General features: G+C 48.6%; 1 protein-coding gene across 6 annotated transcripts in view; it reads right to left on the reverse strand.

The window, feature by feature from the left end:
• Positions 1–17,326, reverse strand: part of SLC68A1 (solute carrier family 68 member 1) — a 72,148-nt gene that overhangs the window by 12,558 nt on the left and 42,264 nt on the right. For 2 of the 6 annotated variants that reach the window (XM_075935584.1, XM_075935578.1), the window contains exons 1-8: positions 16,723–16,827; positions 10,070–10,334; positions 9,300–9,379; positions 8,167–8,616; positions 5,628–5,745; positions 4,642–4,738; positions 1,171–1,342; positions 79–272 (exon numbers count right to left, since the gene is read on the reverse strand). In XM_075935584.1, coding sequence (XP_075791699.1) covers positions 79–272; positions 1,171–1,342; positions 4,642–4,738; positions 5,628–5,745; positions 8,167–8,616; positions 9,300–9,379; positions 10,070–10,234 — 1,276 coding nt within the window. In that variant the 5' untranslated portion in view covers positions 10,235–10,334; positions 16,723–16,827. Of the gene's footprint in view, positions 1–78; positions 273–1,170; positions 1,343–4,641; positions 4,739–5,627; positions 5,746–8,166; positions 8,617–9,299; positions 9,380–10,069; positions 10,335–15,855; positions 16,102–16,722; positions 16,828–17,326 lie in introns of those variants that run through there. The other 4 variants (XM_075935579.1, XM_075935582.1, XM_075935581.1 and 1 more) reach the window with 4 other exon arrangements.

Genomic DNA, 17,326 nt, shown 5'->3' on the forward strand with positions numbered 1-17,326 from the left:
TGCAAGCCACAAGAGCCAGCAGAGCTCTCCTCTCAGCCCCACCCTGCTGCGGCCCCAGAGACGTCCCACCTCACTTACCTGTATAAGCACAGAGCAGCCAGGTGCCAATCAAGGGGGCAAAGGTCTGACCTGGCTTGGTTACCAAGGCAACCATCCCAAACAACAGCGCTGATGCAGCCTGCTTCCTGCGGTTCAAGACAAAATCCTCGTCCACCAGGTCAGTGACCACCAGGGTCAGCAGCTTGCAGGTCCCCTCTGTGAACACCCGGTTACTGTGAAGCACAGCAGAGGGGGCATTAGCCAGCAGCACACGGAAACACAGGGAGTCCGTCACTGCTCAGAGCAGTGGTCCCCAACGCGGTGCCCCTGGGCGCCCACCGGGGCATTTATGTGCGCCTGCCTAGTGACCAGAGCTGGCCCAAGCCATTCTTGCACCCCGGACCCCTGGTGCATATGCAGCCCCCGCCCCGTGGCGTATGCGCAGCACCGCCCCCCGGCAGCCCCAAGGTTTGGGACCATTGGCCCAGAGGGTTGATACAGAACAACATGGCTTTGCCTCTCCCTGCCACCTGGCAGTAACAGCAATACCCCTCTGACGTGGGCACTAGCTCCATTTTACAAGGGGGGACAGAGGTGCACAGTAAGGGAAAGTGACCTGCCCGAGGTCACATCACGGAGAGCTGGAAACTGAGCTCCCACCAACCCAGAACCTTCATCGGCCTCATCCTGAGCACAGGAGCAGGCCACATGGCAATGCCCACGAGTTCAGAGCTCGCCCACCAGGTGACAAGTGCCCTTGCGCGGGGACAATCCACACGTCAGCGTCTGCAGACACGGGCTGAGTTTTGTGGGCAGTGTGCTATTGCCCCACTTGTTCTTCCACATGCTTTGTCTGAAGCATGGCATAACCCTGGATTGCTCAGGGAGTTCTTCATTGGAAGGGGCAACACAACTGATGACTGGAGCACTTGGTCAAGAGCCAGGATTCCTGGGTTCTACTCTCAGCTCTGACCGTGACTGGCTTCAGGACTCTGGCTTCACCTGGATGCCTGAGATTCACCAGCTGAGAGTCACCTCCGGCCCTTGCTGGGGTGGGCGAACCCCCTGGGCTGCTTCCTCCAGCTCCCCCATAGGCACGGAGGTCAATGAAACCCTAGAAAAGCGCCGTACCTGGCTATCAAGATGCAGAGCAGATGCACCTGGTCGGGTCCAGCGAGGAGCATGAGGGTGCTGAGAGCCAGCTTCAGGAAGAAGAGCCCTCGTACCACTGCGTAAACCCCACATCTTTGACAGAGCGACAGAAAATAGAGGTTGTTGAGATGAGGGGCGATGTAGGAGACACCTGGGCGGAGAGGCACAAAGAGTATAAGGGTGTTTCAGCGTGTGGCAGTACATAAGAAGCCCCAGAACATCGACACCGAGTAAATTTGGTGCCTCAGCCCTTACATGGCACTTTCCAAGCACATGAGAACGACCAGACTGGGTCAGACCAACGGTCCATCCAGCCCAGTGTCCTGTCTGCCCACAGCGGCCAATGCCAGGTGCCCCAGACGAAGAGAACAGAACAGGGAATCTTCAAGCAATCCCTCTCCTGTCGCCCATTCCCAGCCTCTGACAAGGGCTAGTGTCACCATACCTACCCAGCCTGGCTACTAGCCATCAATAGACCTAACCTCCAGGAATTTATCTAGGTCTTTCTTGATCCCTGTTAAAGTCCTGGTCTTCACAACCTCCTGTCGACCATGTGCTGTGTGAAGAAAAAACTTCCTTTTGTTTGTTTTAAACCTGCTACCTATGAATTTCATTGGGTGACCCCTAGTTCCTATGTTGTGAGAATAAGCAAATAACTTCTCCTTATTCACATTTTCCCACACCAGTCATGATTTTATAGACCTCTATCATATCCCCTCGTAAGTCTCCTCTTTTCTAAGCGGAAAAGGCTCAATCTTTTTAATCTCTCTTCATATGGGACCCATTCCAAACCCCTAATCATTTTTGTTGCCCTTTTCTAAACCTTTTCCAATGCCAATATATCTTTTTTGAGATGAGGAGACTATATCTGTACGCAGTATTCAAGATGCAGGCATACCATGGTTTTATACAGAGGCAATAAGATGTTCTCTGGCTTACTCTCTCTGATTCCTAACATTCTATTTGCCTTTTTGACTGCCACTGCACACTGAGTGGATATTTTCAGAGAACTATCCACAATGACTTCAAAATCTCTCTCGAGCAGTTGTAGCTAAATTAGTCCCCATCATATTGTATGTATAGTTGGGATTATTTTTTCCTCAATGCCCATTACTTCACATTTACCAACATTAAATTTTATTTGCCATTTTGTTGCCCAATCAGTTTGGTGAGATCTTTTTGAAGCTCTTCACAGTCTGCTTTGGTCTTAACTATTGTAAGCAGTTTAGTACCATCTGCAAATTTTGCCACTCACTGTTTACCCCTTTCTCCAGATCATTTATAAATAAGTTGAATAGGATTGGTCCCAGGACAGATCCTTGGAGGACACCACTACTTACCTCTCTCCATTCTGAAAACTGACCACTTATTCCTACCCTTTGTTTTCTGTTTTTTAAACAGTTACCAATACATGAGAGGACCTTCCCTCTTATCCCATGACAACTTACTTCACTTGAGAGCCTTTGGTGAAAGACCTTGTCAAAATCTTTCTGGAAATCTAAGTACACTATTTCCACTGGCTCCCCCTTGTCCACATGTTTGCTGGCCCCCTCAAAGAGCTCTAGTAGATTAGTAAGGCGTGATTTCCCTTTACAGAAACCATGTTGACTCTTCTCCAACAAATTACGTTCATCTATGTGTCTGCACGGCACAAAGGTCTTCCCAGTTCTCCTGTGATGCAGACAAGTGTGCTCCCCATTTCACAGTGGGGGGCACAGGGAGCTAACTGATGTGTCCACTGTCACACAGCCAGTGAGCATTAGAATCAGGACTGAACCTGTGAACTCCCAATTCTGGACTTACTCATCCCAGTTCTACACAGAGAGTTCTGCTTGACTTGGAGGAAAACAGATGACGTGGCAGTTCTGATGTGTCTCGGCCCTGAGCAGGGCTCCCTCGAATTTCTCCCACCCCAAGCAGAATGCATTTTGTTACATGAACCAATGTGGAGGTGATGTCACACATCACCTCCATCTTTGTTTCAGAGGGAGCTGTGTTAGTCTGTTTCAGCAAAAACAAGGAGTCTGGCAGCAACTACGTAATAAAATTCATGTGGTGGGGATGAGGCCAATGGGTTCGGAGTGTGGGAGGGGGCTCAGGTTTGGGATGCAGGAGTGAGGGGGCTCTGAGGTGGGGCTAGAGAGAAAAGGCCCAGGGCTGAAGGGCTAACATGCAGGGGCGCTGTCTGGGGGTGCAGGCTTTGGGGTGGAGCTCGGCCAAAGGGTGAGGAAGGGCTTGGGGCAAGGCCATAGCAGGGGGCTCCAGGGTCAGAGGGAAGGCACGTAGTCCAGGCTGCTGCTTCGCAGGCCGGAGGCTAGGTTGGGAGTGGGGCAGGCCTCCTCCCTTCCTTTCACCTGTGCCTTGAGGCCTGCCTGGTGCCAGTGAGGCAGCTGCGTGACTGACAGCTTACAGGGAACTTAGCCCCAAGTCAGAGACAACCCTTGTTCCAGGGCTGAGCCTCTGCAGAACATTGCACCGCCAATCGGGCAGATGTGTGGGGCCGCTTGGAATAAGACAGAGACTATCTTATCGCCTCTATATAAACCATGGTACGCCCACATCTTGAATACGGTGTACACATATGGTTGCCTCATCTCAAAAAATGATATATTGGCCTTGGAAAAGGCTCAGAAAAGGGCAACAAAATGATTAGGGAACGAGTCCCATATGTAGAGAGATTAAAAAGACTTGGACTTTACAGCTTAAAAAAGAGGAGACTGGGGGGATATGAAAGAGGTCTATAAAAACATGACTGGTGTGGAAAAAGTGAATATGGAAAAGTTATTCACTTATTCCCACAATATAAAAACTAGGGGTCACCCAATGAAATTAATAGGCAGCAGGTTTAAAACAAACAAAAGGAAGTCAACCTGTGGAACTCCTTGCCAGAGGATGTGGTAAAGACTAGGACTTTAACAGGGTTCAAAAAAGAACTAGATAGATTCATGGAGGGTAGGTCCATCAACGGCTATTAGCCAGGATGGGTAGGAATGGTGTCCCTAGCCTTTGTCTGGACATGAATGACGGGGGAGGGATCACGTGAGGATTACCTTTGTTCCCCCTCCCTTTGGGGCATCTGGTACTGGCCACTGTCAGAAGACAGAACACTGGGCTAGATGGACCTTTGGTCTGACCCAGTCTGGCTGTTCTTATGTTCCCATGGTAACAAAGGGAACGTGACTGAGCTCATGGGCTCGGCCTCCAGGTCCAGGTTTTGCAGAGCTGGGGGTCTCTCACCACCTTCCGGCCGTGAAGCCCAATTCAGCAATGATCCCTCAGGGGCTAGGTGGGGCCGGTCATACCTCTGTAGCCCCGCGAAGGAGCGCACCTCCGCTACCCTCCACCAAGGCTCCGTGCTTTCAGGGTTTGTGAAGAAAGAACCAGTGCGGAGCCAGGCACCCACCCAGCAGCTCTGGGGCGCTGCTTTTCCCAGGTCCGGGGCAGGCTCACCTAGTAGGAAGGACCCTGTAGAGAGAGAAATCCGATCTGCCAGCAAGTGCTCCAGGAAGAGAGGGAAGAAGTTGCTGTTAAAGTGGCAGTGAAACACCTGTGACAAAAGAGCAGGAGGATTAATGGGCCAGCAGTACACAGAGTGAGAGGAAGGCCAAGCTACTAGCAGCCAGGCTCCACTCCCTAGGAGTCCGGTGCCAGAGTAACATGCGGTTCCTCCAGGCAGGAGCTGCACAGCTGAGAAGCGGGTGCTTTGTTTGGACGAGTGCTCTGATGCCACCTGCACTCACCTCGGCAAGCCACGAGGGAAGCCTGGCGCCCCACAAGGCAGATGTCCACCATGAAGGGACTACTGCCAGGCTGGGCCAACACCTTGTCTGTGCGCTACCACAAACACTGCGAGGCACCAGAGGCTGCGAGTGTGGCAGCAATGCAGTGGAGAGCGGCACCCCTGCGGGCACCTCGCTGAGCAGCCCAGGACTAGCTGTGCCTAGAGCCCAGCAGCTGGGACAGGAACCTCAGGAATGGGGGAGGGAGGAGGTGTCTCAGGGCTCCCCAGGAGGGCTGGGAAAGGACGCATTTCCAAGTTGTCCCAGAGGCACTCCATGCCAGGAACTAGGGGTTTCATAGACATGGCTTTTGCACAATTCTCCCCACAGCTATGAGGCTTTAAAAGGCAACATCCTGGTTAAACTGCGTGTGGTCTCTGAAGGGCCGAGAGCTTCCACTCCTCAGTGAAGCAGGAACTGAGTCTACACTTTATCCCCTTCAGAAACAGAAGAGTCAGATGCCCAGAGCGCCGCCCCTCCCACCCCCATGGCTGATGGAGCCACACGAGCATGTGCAGGAAGCACGAAGAGGAGTCGTGGCATTATGCAGACAACACTGCTTTCCTCATGGGGAATCTACATCCTGTTGAGTCATAGTCAGCCTGGCTTGGCTAGCGGCTCATCTGACTCACTGGGTTAGCTCAGTGCTACACCTACCTGCACTAGGTTCATACACACGAACCAGAGGAAGTTGCGGTGCCGGGACAGCTGTTTGAGGTATTCTCCCAGCGTTATTCTTTTCTCCAGAGGGGCAGATGGTTGCTCAATGTACAATCTACAGGGACAAGGAAGCCACTGTAATTGTTTCTGCACATGTGAGAATTTCTGTTATTCTGCACTTTGCTAGTGAGTGCATGCACGGATGCCCTGCTGGCTACTTACCTCATCCTACAGGTTGAAATTCCCAATTCCAAGACTCTGGTCCGACAACATCTGTAGTCCAGCAGGGCCATAGATGTTGCTGGACCGAAAAGCCCCGGAGGTGAGAGCAACACGGGGTCTAGGAAGCCCTGGCTAGGATAAGTGGCATCTAGGGAGCTTCCCCCACCCTGGCCAGGGAACCTCTGGTGTTAGTGGAGCAAGGTGGCTGGGGAGCCCCATCCCTGGCTAGGGAACCCGTGGCGTTAGTGGGGCCAGACAGCTGCTGGGATCTCCTATCCCAGCCAGGGAACTCCTATCCCAGCTCCTATCCCAGCATCAGCTGGGCCACATGACCAGGGAGTCCTAGCCCTAGCCAGGGAATCCCCAGGTGCACTAGGGTGCCTGGTCAGGAACCCCCCAGCTGGAGCAGGGCTGGTGAAGGTGGGTGACTAGAATCCCCAGAACCCAGGAGACCATGGGGCAGCACGGTGGGGAGCCCATGCCGAAGCCTAGGAGTGGTGCAGCCAGCAGGGGAGTACTGACCTCCCCCATCTGGCAAACTCCCTGGTTCAAACAGTTCAGGTGCCAAGGGTGCCAGACCAGGGAGGTCCAACCTGTACCAGTTCCTACTATTCATGTTCTCCGTTCATAGAGCGAGTCAGAAGCTGGTATGAAATTTGCTCCTTGCTGGAAGCAACCACTAGAATCAGAGTCATCAAAAACTTGGAATATTTGTCTAGTGAGTCAGTGACTCATCTCCTGTAAGAGCATCCCTCCCCCAGGCAGCTGTTACAGTCCAATACAGATTCCTAGTCCTCTCCCGCCAATCTTTATTGCTAGTTTTATCGTGGGAATACCTGCAGGATGTACAAACAGTTCCTGCACAAACAGAGACAGTTCCTGCCCCAAAGAGCACTTACAACCCAAGTTTCAGAGAGGAGACCAGTGGATACAGCAGAGGGGACATGATGAAGGCACAGAGTTATAAACACTGGAACAAGCTGCACGCACAGAGGCCAGCTGCTGAGCCAACATCAGGCAGTAAGACAACGATACATATACTTGCCCTCCTTTTATCAGGATGATGGAAAAAGTAAATTTCTAGGACAGTGCTGCACTGGGATTTTAACAGGCACAGGCCTTTCACTTAGTGTACACTCAGCTACAGGTAAGGTCTTGTCCATCTGCCACCAAGAACAGGACTACTGTCAGCAACGCATTCGCTAGTGCTATGCCTCAGTCTAGTTTCAAATGTCCCATGAGACAGGGATTGTGCAACCCTTTCCTTAGAAGCCTATTCTCAGGCTTGGGGTGCCTCTACAGTGCAGGGATTCACTTGAAATAAGCAACATGAATTGAGCTACGTCAATTGCATAGCTTATTTCAAAATAGCTTATTTCGAAATTCAGAGCGTCTACAGAGCACTGATTTTGAAATAGAGTACTCTTCCTCTAACTTTGCTTACTCCTCATACAATGAGGGTTATAGAAATCAGAGTAAGAAGTCCTCCAGCTTGACAGTATTTTGAAATAACTGCCTGCTGTGTAGATGCGGACTAAGTTATTTCAAAATAATGTTGCTGTGTAGATGTACCCTTAGAGAGCTCAGCACAAGAGTACTTCTCTCAGGCATCAGCCTCAATCTTCCTGCTCTTAAATTCATCCCACAATTCTTAATCATAGCTCCACGCACACTTACAGTAATTCCACTTTCCTTCACTTGTAATTACACTTATATACTTGCAGAGAAACATGAAATCCCTCCACTAGTCCTCAGCTAGACAGAGAGACCATTTTTAGCGAGCCAGTCACAAAGTGGCATGCAGAACTACACAGGCAATTCCAGAAGCTCTGTGGCAGTTGTAAGCAGGATAGTCCTGAAACATACACTCAGGTAACTGCACTCAGATTCAATGTGCTTCCTGGCATGTGCAACTGCACCCCCTGCCTTTAAGGGACTCATTACTGCAGGCCAGTTTTCTGGGTCTTTTCCTCAGGACCCAGTCCCCCTATCTCCTAGGTTTGGTTTATTTATTTTAAGCTACTCTGAATTTTGTAGGGAGGAAGCTCGAGCTATTAGGCACTTCTAAAAATTGTACCTAAGTGACTTGAGCTTCTTAAGTTCCCAGTTTCAGAAGTGACATAGGAGACTAAGGGTCTCTCTCTACACTTGGAGCTGGGGCTGCAATTCCCGGTGATTGAGCTAGCATGCTAAAACATAGCACAGCCACTGCAGCAGCAGGAACAAACCATCCCTCGTACAAACCCATGCAAGACCCAGACCCCCAACCTCAGAGAAGTATTTGTCTAATGCTATGTAGTTTGGTGCCACTTACTCTTTTAAAGTTGACTCTTGGTCCCATTTCACTTTCTCTTCAGTCTCAAATCGTTGTCGTAGCAGCCATGTTGCCAGAGTAAATCCAGCAACAGAGCAAAGAGCCAGCACCACACAAAATATCCGGAAAGAAAAGAAGTCTTCTTTGTTCCACACTGCATAGGACATGAAGACAGAGAGGGAACCGATGGCACTAAAAAGCGAGCAGTAGAAATTTAGGCTAGTCCTGTCTTTTGCAGAAACAGCCAGGTCTGCAAGCAAGGCATTATGGTTGAGATCCACCATGGTAAGAAAGCTGTCATAGAGGCAGAGGCAGAGGAGGAACTGTAGACCTGGATGGGCCCAGGAAACCCAGAAAGCCAGGAAAGAGAAGGCAAAAAGAGGCCCATTTCGGCTCAGTGCCTTAAGTCTCTTAAGAATGACGTCTGGTGAGGAGATCTTCACCCCTGACCTACAAGAGAAGAGAGAAACTTTAGTCGCAATCCGTCGGAAACGTCTCTGCCACACGCTCTGTTTCCTTACAGGAAAGGCTCAGGGAGCGCTGGTTGAACACTGCATTTGTCGGGGTAGTAAGTGTCCTTGTTTGGTTCCTGTCTTGCTCTGCTGCAGTGAGGAGAGAACAGGCTCCAACACCAGCCAAGTGAGCGCACACACAACCAACAGAGCCCTTCTTGGAGGAAGCACTGTCTGCTTTACCATTCCATGGTAACATTGCAGCAACACTGATTGTTCAATCCATTATAACAGCATGGCTCTGTCTCCCTCTAGTGGAGGGACCATGTATTGAGGTTGTATGTCTGCTAGTGATGTCAAGTTTAAGAGGATTTAACTCAAGCAGACAAGGCTCATGCTTTTAGATCCAGAGGCTCAGTCCCGCAAGGTGTCTTGACTGGGGGCATAGTGTAAATACCCTACAGACACTGAAATGAGGGACAAGAAGCCCCCAGCCCTGACATCACCACAACAGCAACACTCAACTTTTCAGGATACCTGGAACTGGGGAGTGCGAGGTTTTCAGACCTAGGTAATGATTTCCCTTCTAATAATCAGTCCTTTCACGTCATCTTTTCCAGACTACTGTGAAGATACTAACTTTTCAGTCTTTAAGGAAGGATATTAATGACACGAACTTACTGCTGTGTGCTAAGAAATACCCGGTCACTCAACCAGCCGAAGAGAGGGTCATTGAGACTGTTCCAAATTAGAAACACTGTCTAGAAAGAGACACAATAATGAGACAAGCCACAACCAATCACTTCACCAGTCGAGTCTCGTTAATGGCGTCAGCATCCTGATGGTGCCCATTACAATTCCCTGGGACAATAACCAATTCGTACTTGATGGTGATATGTCCCATCTAACATGTAAGCCTTGTCACTATACGGCAACGCCCCATTCTGTGCCAGTAATGTGCACTTCCAGGCTAAGAGTCAGATTGTTTAGTGGCTTTACTTTTTATCCAACATATCTACTGGCATTTTTCATACATGATTCATATTTGGACTCATGCAACAGGGTAATGCACAGAGGCCAACATTTTCAGATCTGGGTGCCCAATGTCAGATACCTGAATACAGATTTGGGTAAGTCTGATTTTTCAGACTCATTCAATGTTATGCTTAGTTGCTGCTGAGTAGTTTGAAACATGCTGGGATTCTCCAAGAGGAAGGGCACTCTTAAAAATGTAAGTTGCTGGTATTTATACCCAAACTCACTATCTTTGTATGTTGGTACAAGTGACAAGAATTAAGTCACCTGCATCACTAGCACCTCTATTGCTTCCTGACAAAAAAGAAATTAAGCTACCAAAATGTTCTCCCATATTCTAACACGATACTTTGATTTCACATCCTACTACTGCATATCTTGAGAATGGCAAGAAAAAATAAATCTCAGAAACTTACCTCCCCAATCCAAAAGGACAGTTTATCGATTTTGTAAACAGAAACAAAGGTGTCCACGTAATATAGGAGAAATACATTATGCAAAATGGAAACAAAGAGTGACAAGGATCCATAGATGACAGCAGTAGGTAAATTAAAGAGATAACCCAACAGTCGCAAGCCCATTTTGGTTCATTCAGAGTGCTTCAGCATTCCAGATCATCTCCTTTTCACATGGATACCTCCACACAACTCTTCACTGAGGGCCCCTCCATTGTTCTTCCTGCTGAAAAAAGATTAGAGGAAATCAATCCATTTCTTTTCCAAACAAGAAAAACCACAAAACTTACCCAGCCACATAATTTAAGTCTTACTAGCCAATACAAATTAGGTAAGAATTAGACTGCTTTGTTCAGCTGTTCAAAAGTGTATTTAATAGGATTTAAAAGGCCTCTGCTGCGGTACAGCCATCCCCCTAAGCCGAGTTATCGTTTGGCCCAAACTATCGGACTAGATTCAAGAGCTCTCCTGGGTAAGCTGTTTACTAATAGGAATGTAAAAATGAAAAAAATATTAACCGTGTAACTGATACAAATTTTATCAGTTACACAGTTAACTACTCTGGGGGCTGCCAGCCCCATGAAAAGTTTAACTGATGGGGCTGATGCTTCATGTTACAGTCTTATATCCATATTTACTAGTAGGAATGTTGACAGTTTTTATATAATGTACTTTAATGCTCTTTCTGGACTGGCACAGAGTAGATTAGTTGTTTCTTTACTTTAAGACAAGAACACAAGAGAAAAAGTGATTCATGATTGCATATAAAAATACAGTCTTCAGAAGACTGACCTAATCACAGATGTTTTAGATAGTCAAATTGAGGGGGAAGAGTTACAAGGGTAAATTTCACAAAAAATGAAAGACAGGAAACCAACAGGAATAAGCCCTAGTTCAAGCAGGTGCGATAAGTGTGCATCTGTCAGACTGTCTTTCCCAAAGCACCTCAATCATGACTTGCTACAACTGGTCTATCTCAGACAGAAGTTATTTACTTTGAGTGTAGCTTTGTGATGTGGAAAGTTAGTATCAGATCAGGGTAAAAACCAGGTGATAATCACAATGTTTCAAGAAAACATTTTGGAATCTAGGTTCACTGAGGATAAGAAAGAGGTGTTTCTCACATGTGTACATATAGCACTTTGCAAAACGGGGCCTTGAATCTCGCTTCAGGCCTTGTCACTACTGCAGTATAACTTAGCCCACTGACACTTCCTTTCAAAAAGAAAGTAAATATATTTGACAGTTAAGAGAACTGCATCTTCAGAGCAAAAAGTTGAGTCCCAAGGATTGCTTGATGGCATTTATGGAAAGAACTCACATCTCTATTAAGCTAACTTGCAGCTGAACACATAGCATGGTCAGTTCTGTAGTATTAGCAATGTACAAAGACCTCAAACAGTCAAACTGACTCATTTATAGGTCAGGCCAGCTTCCACTGGAGTCTGGTATCTTTCTGTTGATTTCACTAGAAGTTGCATCAAGCATAAATAGGGTGGGGAGGGGAGAGGGAAGAGAATCAAAGGCTCAGATGAAACTTGGTGGCAAAATTTCAGCTCCATTCAACATTTACCAGAAGTCAGGCGTGTAAGCACTTTATGGCAAATGTAAGAATAACTGTGAGCCCAGCCCAAGGAATGCTCAATCACTTCCTTCTAACTCCGTCATCAAATATTTATGCCAGTCATATTATAGAGGTTTGGTATTCTACTTGGAGTCAAACACTTAGGCTTGCAATTAAATCTAACTGCAGCATATTCTATATCAGGTGGTAAGAAAACCCTCACACCTCCAGATGAGAGAAAAAGACACACACTGAAATGGAATTCTACTAAATAATAAACATTTATTTAGACAGCTAGATATGCTGACAAGCCTTAAGTGAGGATATTTTAAATTTGGGGGAGGGGGGAATTAGCAAGGGATCAAAGATTGTATGACAGCTCAGATTATCCAGATAAAACGCATTGTCTCATTTAATATAGCACTGTGTTTCACAAAAATGTAATTCGAAAGAGGATACTGTGATATCCTATAAGGAGGTCTTTAGTAGTGCAATGTAATTTACCTGTATAAACAAGGAAGTGGTTTTTAAATAACAGAGTTTAAAGCCATAATTAAGCTGTCTTGCAATTGACGTAACTTTACTTTAGGGTGTGTTAAGAATGGCACAAGAAAATACTGAACATATAGAAAGCCAAAGCTTTGTCTGTAATCTGAAATACTGGATTCGTGTCAAAAGTAGAAAGGGTCCAGTGAAAGATGACAAAAGCGACTGCAGATCTAGAATGACTTCTGAGGATAGACATAAGAACGTAAGGATGGCCATACTGGGTCAGACCAAAGGTCCATCCAACCCAGTATCCTGTCTGCCGACAATGGCCAATGCCAGGTGTCCCAGAAGGAGTGAACTGAACAGGTAATGATCAAGCGATCTCTCTCCTGCCATCCATCTCCACCCCCTGACAAACAAAAGCTAGGGACACCATTCCTTACCCATACTGGCTAATAGCCATTAATGGATCTAAACTCCATGAATTTATCTAGTTCTCTTTTAAACCCTGTTATAGTCCTAGCCTTCACAACCTCCTTAGGCAAGGAGTTCCACAGGTTGACTATGCAGTGTGTAAAGAACTACTTCCTTTTATTTGTTTTAAACCTCCTGCCCATTAATTTCACCTGGTGGCCCCTAGTTCTTATATTATGGGAACAAGTAAGTAACTTTTCCTTATTCATTTTCTCCACACCACGCATGATTTTATATACCTCTATCATATCCCCCTTTAGTCTCCTCTTTTCCAAGCTGAAAAGTCCTAGTCTCTTTAATCTCTCCTCATATGGGACCCGTTCTAAACCCTTCATTTTAGTTGCCCTTCTCTGAACCTTTTCTAATGTCAGTATATCTTTTTTGAGATGAGACCACCATATCTGTACAGTACTCAGTATTCCAGATGTGGGTGTACCATGGATTTATATAAGGGCAATAAGATATTCTCCATCTTATTATCTATCCCTTTTTTAATGATTCCTAACATCCTGTTTTTTTGACTGCTGCTGCACACTGCATGGACGTCTTCAGAGAACTATCCACAATGACTCCAAGATCTCTTTCCTGATTAGTTGTAGCTAAATTAGCGCAAAAAGGTGTGTGGGGACAGGCAACTGCCTCTTTTTGCACAAAAAAACCCTATTGAAAAAAAGCACAGGATGCTCTCTTGTGCAAAAGTGCATCGCTTTTCCGATGTGCTTTTGCAGTATGGACACACTCTTGCACAAGAAGTTTTTGAGGAAGATCTCTTCCGCAAAAAGCTTCTTGCACAAAAAGCCTGCAATGTAAACATAGCCTGAGAGAATAGGAAAAACTTTTGAAGAGTAATTGGTATCAAGAGCTTAATGCTAAGAACATGCCTTTAAAGATTAGTTTATGGAACGGCACCACATATCTTAGTCTTTCTGTAAGTCACTCACTGGCCTAAGTGACTTATCTAAAAAGACTGCCTTATGCTCGGGAATGAAGACCCTTCTCGACACCTCTGCTCCTCAGGCAGAATGGAAGTGTTTACCACAAGGGTAAAGCTCATCTGGGCCTTCTTGGAGCTGTCCCAAACAATAAGACAATCTCCCCACCGCCGAACGAATGCCCATCATAAGCATTACCTTCTGCTGCCCCTAATGCAAAGTGCTTTTCTTCCAACTGCCCTCTCTAGCAAACACGCAGCAATGAAAACAGGTTGAAAAATATATTCAAACAATCCCCTACGGAAACACAACAGCACACCAAGTTTTCCTTCATAGAGAGGATGAGAGCAAAAAATGAACATGCCTAGCAGATGTCAGTCACTAACTGTTGGAAGGTCTCAGACACTAGCGATGAGGATGGTATAAGAACCTCAATAAAACATCAAGTAGATTCATTAGGTTTTTGCCTTCATTTGTTGATGGCAAAAAACTATGAGAAAATTAAGTATGCAGGTTAAAAAAAGTATTCCTCCTGTGCTGAAACCCTGGAAGTTTAGCACTTCAGCACCTGGCAATTCTTCTCATTAGCACTAATAGGAAGTGTACAACAAGCTGAGAAGCACCAGTGTCACTTTTCATGCTGTTAAAGAGACTGTCTCTGTATCTTTTTCTTCTTGACTCATCACCATGGCATCTGAGCAGGATATCTCCACAGAACTCACTTTAGAACTGACTGGTCAGTGAGGGTTTGTTTTGTTTTTGCTTACAAGAACCTTTTGAAAATTGCAAACATTCCCTCCCTCCTAACCTTCCTGGGAGGTTTACCAAAGCCTGCCATAGGGCCCAAAATTGAGGCAGTCAAGACCCTCTGTGATGTTTCAATCCTGAAAGAAGTCACTGGACCAGTTTAAGCAGATTTACCTACATTATTATGAGCATTTCTTCATGTAAGAAAGAACTTCAAAGATACTGAATAATGCAAGTTCTCTTTTACCCATTCACACTATTTGACTGGAGGCCAGATACAAGGAATGATTTGCTCTCTCACAAAGTGGGATGATCCAAGAAGTGGTGACAGCATCATCTCCACTTGAAAACTTGATCTGAACTAGGATTTCACCTTTTCTTTCTGATTTTTGAGAAAAGGTTAGTGACTAGGATAGGAGACAGAGAAGCAGGACTCCTCAGTTCCAGTCCCAAGCTCTACCACTCACTTCTTGTGTGATCTTTTCCAAGTCACTTCCCTACTCCATGCCTCCATTTCCTAACCTATGAAATGAGAACAGACACCTAACATCTCAGAGATGCAGTTTGGGTTTGTGAAATACTTTGAAATTTTCAGATAAATGTCACTAGAGAAATGCAAACCACAATAGAAACTGCCACCAGCTTGTAGCTTCCATGAGATGGAAGAGTTGAATACTTCACTAGTTGGTTAGATTGTTAAGTTTACTCATCCTAGATGATCACTGAATCATAAATAAATAATAAAATAAAAAATAAGGTTACCCACTTATAAGTAGGGATATAAAATCCCATTTAGTTGGCTAACTGGTTTAAAAAAATGTTTAACCAGTTAACTGATTAAAGGGGAGATGAGGGGGAGCTGCTTCAGCCTAGCCAAAGCAATCCCCTCCTCTGTTAAGGGTGAGGCTTATAAGTTAAACATTCACATCCCCACACTAAGGATGTAAAGGGTGAACTGGTTACCTGGTAAGCACTGCCTTACTGGAATGCTTACTAGAGTAACTGGTTAACTGGCACCCAGCTGGGCTTCTCCAGTCCAGCCAGGCCCAGCACGCTGTTCTGTGGATCGGGGGACCTGCTCCAGCCCAGCCAGAACCACAGCCCCACAGGCCAGTTAATTGGTTAAACTATGGCTACGTCTACACTGGCCCCTTTTTTGGAAGGGGCATGCTAATTTTGAAAGTGGGAATAGGGAAATCCGCGGGGGATTTAAATATCCCCCGCGGATTTAAATAAACATGTCCGCTGCTTTTTTTCCAGCTTGGGGAAAAGCCGGAAAAAAAAGCGTCTAGACAGGCCTGATCCTCCGGAATAAAGCCCTATTCCGGAGGATCTCTTATTCCTACTTCAAAGCCAGTGTAGATGTAGCCTATATGTTTAACTGACTAACATTTAAAATCCTATTTTATGTTCTTATCATGTAGGGATTTTTGTTGTTAGAAGAAGGTTGTGGTGCAATGAAGCTGGAGAACCCCTGAGACAGGAATACCAGGGACAGGGCCCCACAAGACACTCCCAGCTCATCCCATGCTCCTGCTTACTGAATGTCCCAGCAAGGGATGTGGCCAGATACAGAAATGCCTCTCCAGGTGAGGGAGCCCAGCTGCAGGCACTTGGCATACCAGGACGGTGCTCTACTCACACGCTGCGGGCACCCGCCCTGAACAGGGGCGAGGGACGACGTCCAGCAGCACGCGAGGTGGGATGGAGGCTGAAAATTAGGGGAAGGCACAGAGACCCCCCCCCAACACCTCAACCCCCCCCCAGCTACGCCCAGGTCACACAGAGGGGAAGGGCTAGAAACCCCCCCATAGGGATTTACCTAGTCAACCCCACCCGCCGCTACCCAGGGCAGCCCCCTATGGGGGGGAATAGAGCCCCCCCACAATAGGGATATGAACGGGTAATGGGTTAACCCCCCCCCACACACACACAGGGACTAACCGATGGGGGAGGGGATAGACCCCCCCCCCCAGAGCTGCACCCAGGGCAGCCCCCTGTGGCGGGGGGGAGAGGCGGGGAGACCCCCCCCCAGAGCTGCACCCAGGGCAGCCCCCTGTGGCGGGGGGGGAGAGGCGGGGAGACCCCCCCCCCAGAGCTGCACCCAGGGCAGCCCCCTGTGGCGGGGGGGGGAGAGGCGGGGAGACCCCCCCCCAGAGCTGCACCCAGGGCAGCCCCCTGTGGCGGGGGGGGAGAGGCGGGGAGACCCCCCCCCAGAGCTGCACCCAGGGCAGCCCCCTGTGGCGGGGGGGAGAGGCGGGGAGACCCCCCAGAGCTGCACCCAGGGCAGCCCCCGTGCCCCGGAGCCCTGGCGCCCCCGGGCTGCGCATGGGGGGGTCCGGGGGTGCCGCCCTCCCCGCGCGGAGCGACCGTTGGAACCGCCCCACGCAGCGCGCGGCGCCGCCTACCTGCCGCGAGCCGCAGCCCGCACAGCCTCTTCCCGCTCAGCCCCCGGCGCGCGTGCGCACTCAGCTGCCAACCCGGCGCTCGGCCCCGCCCACGGGGCCAGAAGTGGGCGGGGGGAAGGGGGAGGAGCCCACCGCACCTGAGCCGCAGGCCGCGGGGGCCATCTTCACTCCGGGCAGGCGAAGCCAGCCAGCCCCACCCTCCGTCCATCTTGGGCGAGCGCGCGGCGTGCGGGGGAGGGAGAAGATTCTCAGCCAGTCAGAAAGCCTCAAAAGCCTTCATTTACATGGCCACGCCCCTGCTGACACCTTCCCCTCCCCCTCAGACAGGGGCTGGGCCCTGGGCCCTGAAACTCTGATCTGTGGAGCGCCCCCCCCCCCGCAGCCTGGCTGGGCGGGGGGAGTGGAAGAGCCCCCCCCCCCGCAGCCTGTCTGGGCGGGGGGAGTGGAAGAGCCCCCCCCCCGCAGCCTGGTTGGTGGGGGGAGTGGAAGAGCCCCCCCCCCGCAGCCTGGTTGGGCGGGGGGAGTGGAAGAGCCCCCCCCCCCCGCAGCCTGGTTGGGCGGGGGGAGTGGAAGAGCCCCCCCCCCGCAGCCTGGTTGGTGGGGG

This window comes from Pelodiscus sinensis, chromosome 8 (assembly GCF_049634645.1).
Source record: "Pelodiscus sinensis isolate JC-2024 chromosome 8, ASM4963464v1, whole genome shotgun sequence".
Classification (NCBI taxonomy): Eukaryota; Metazoa; Chordata; order Testudines; family Trionychidae; genus Pelodiscus; species Pelodiscus sinensis.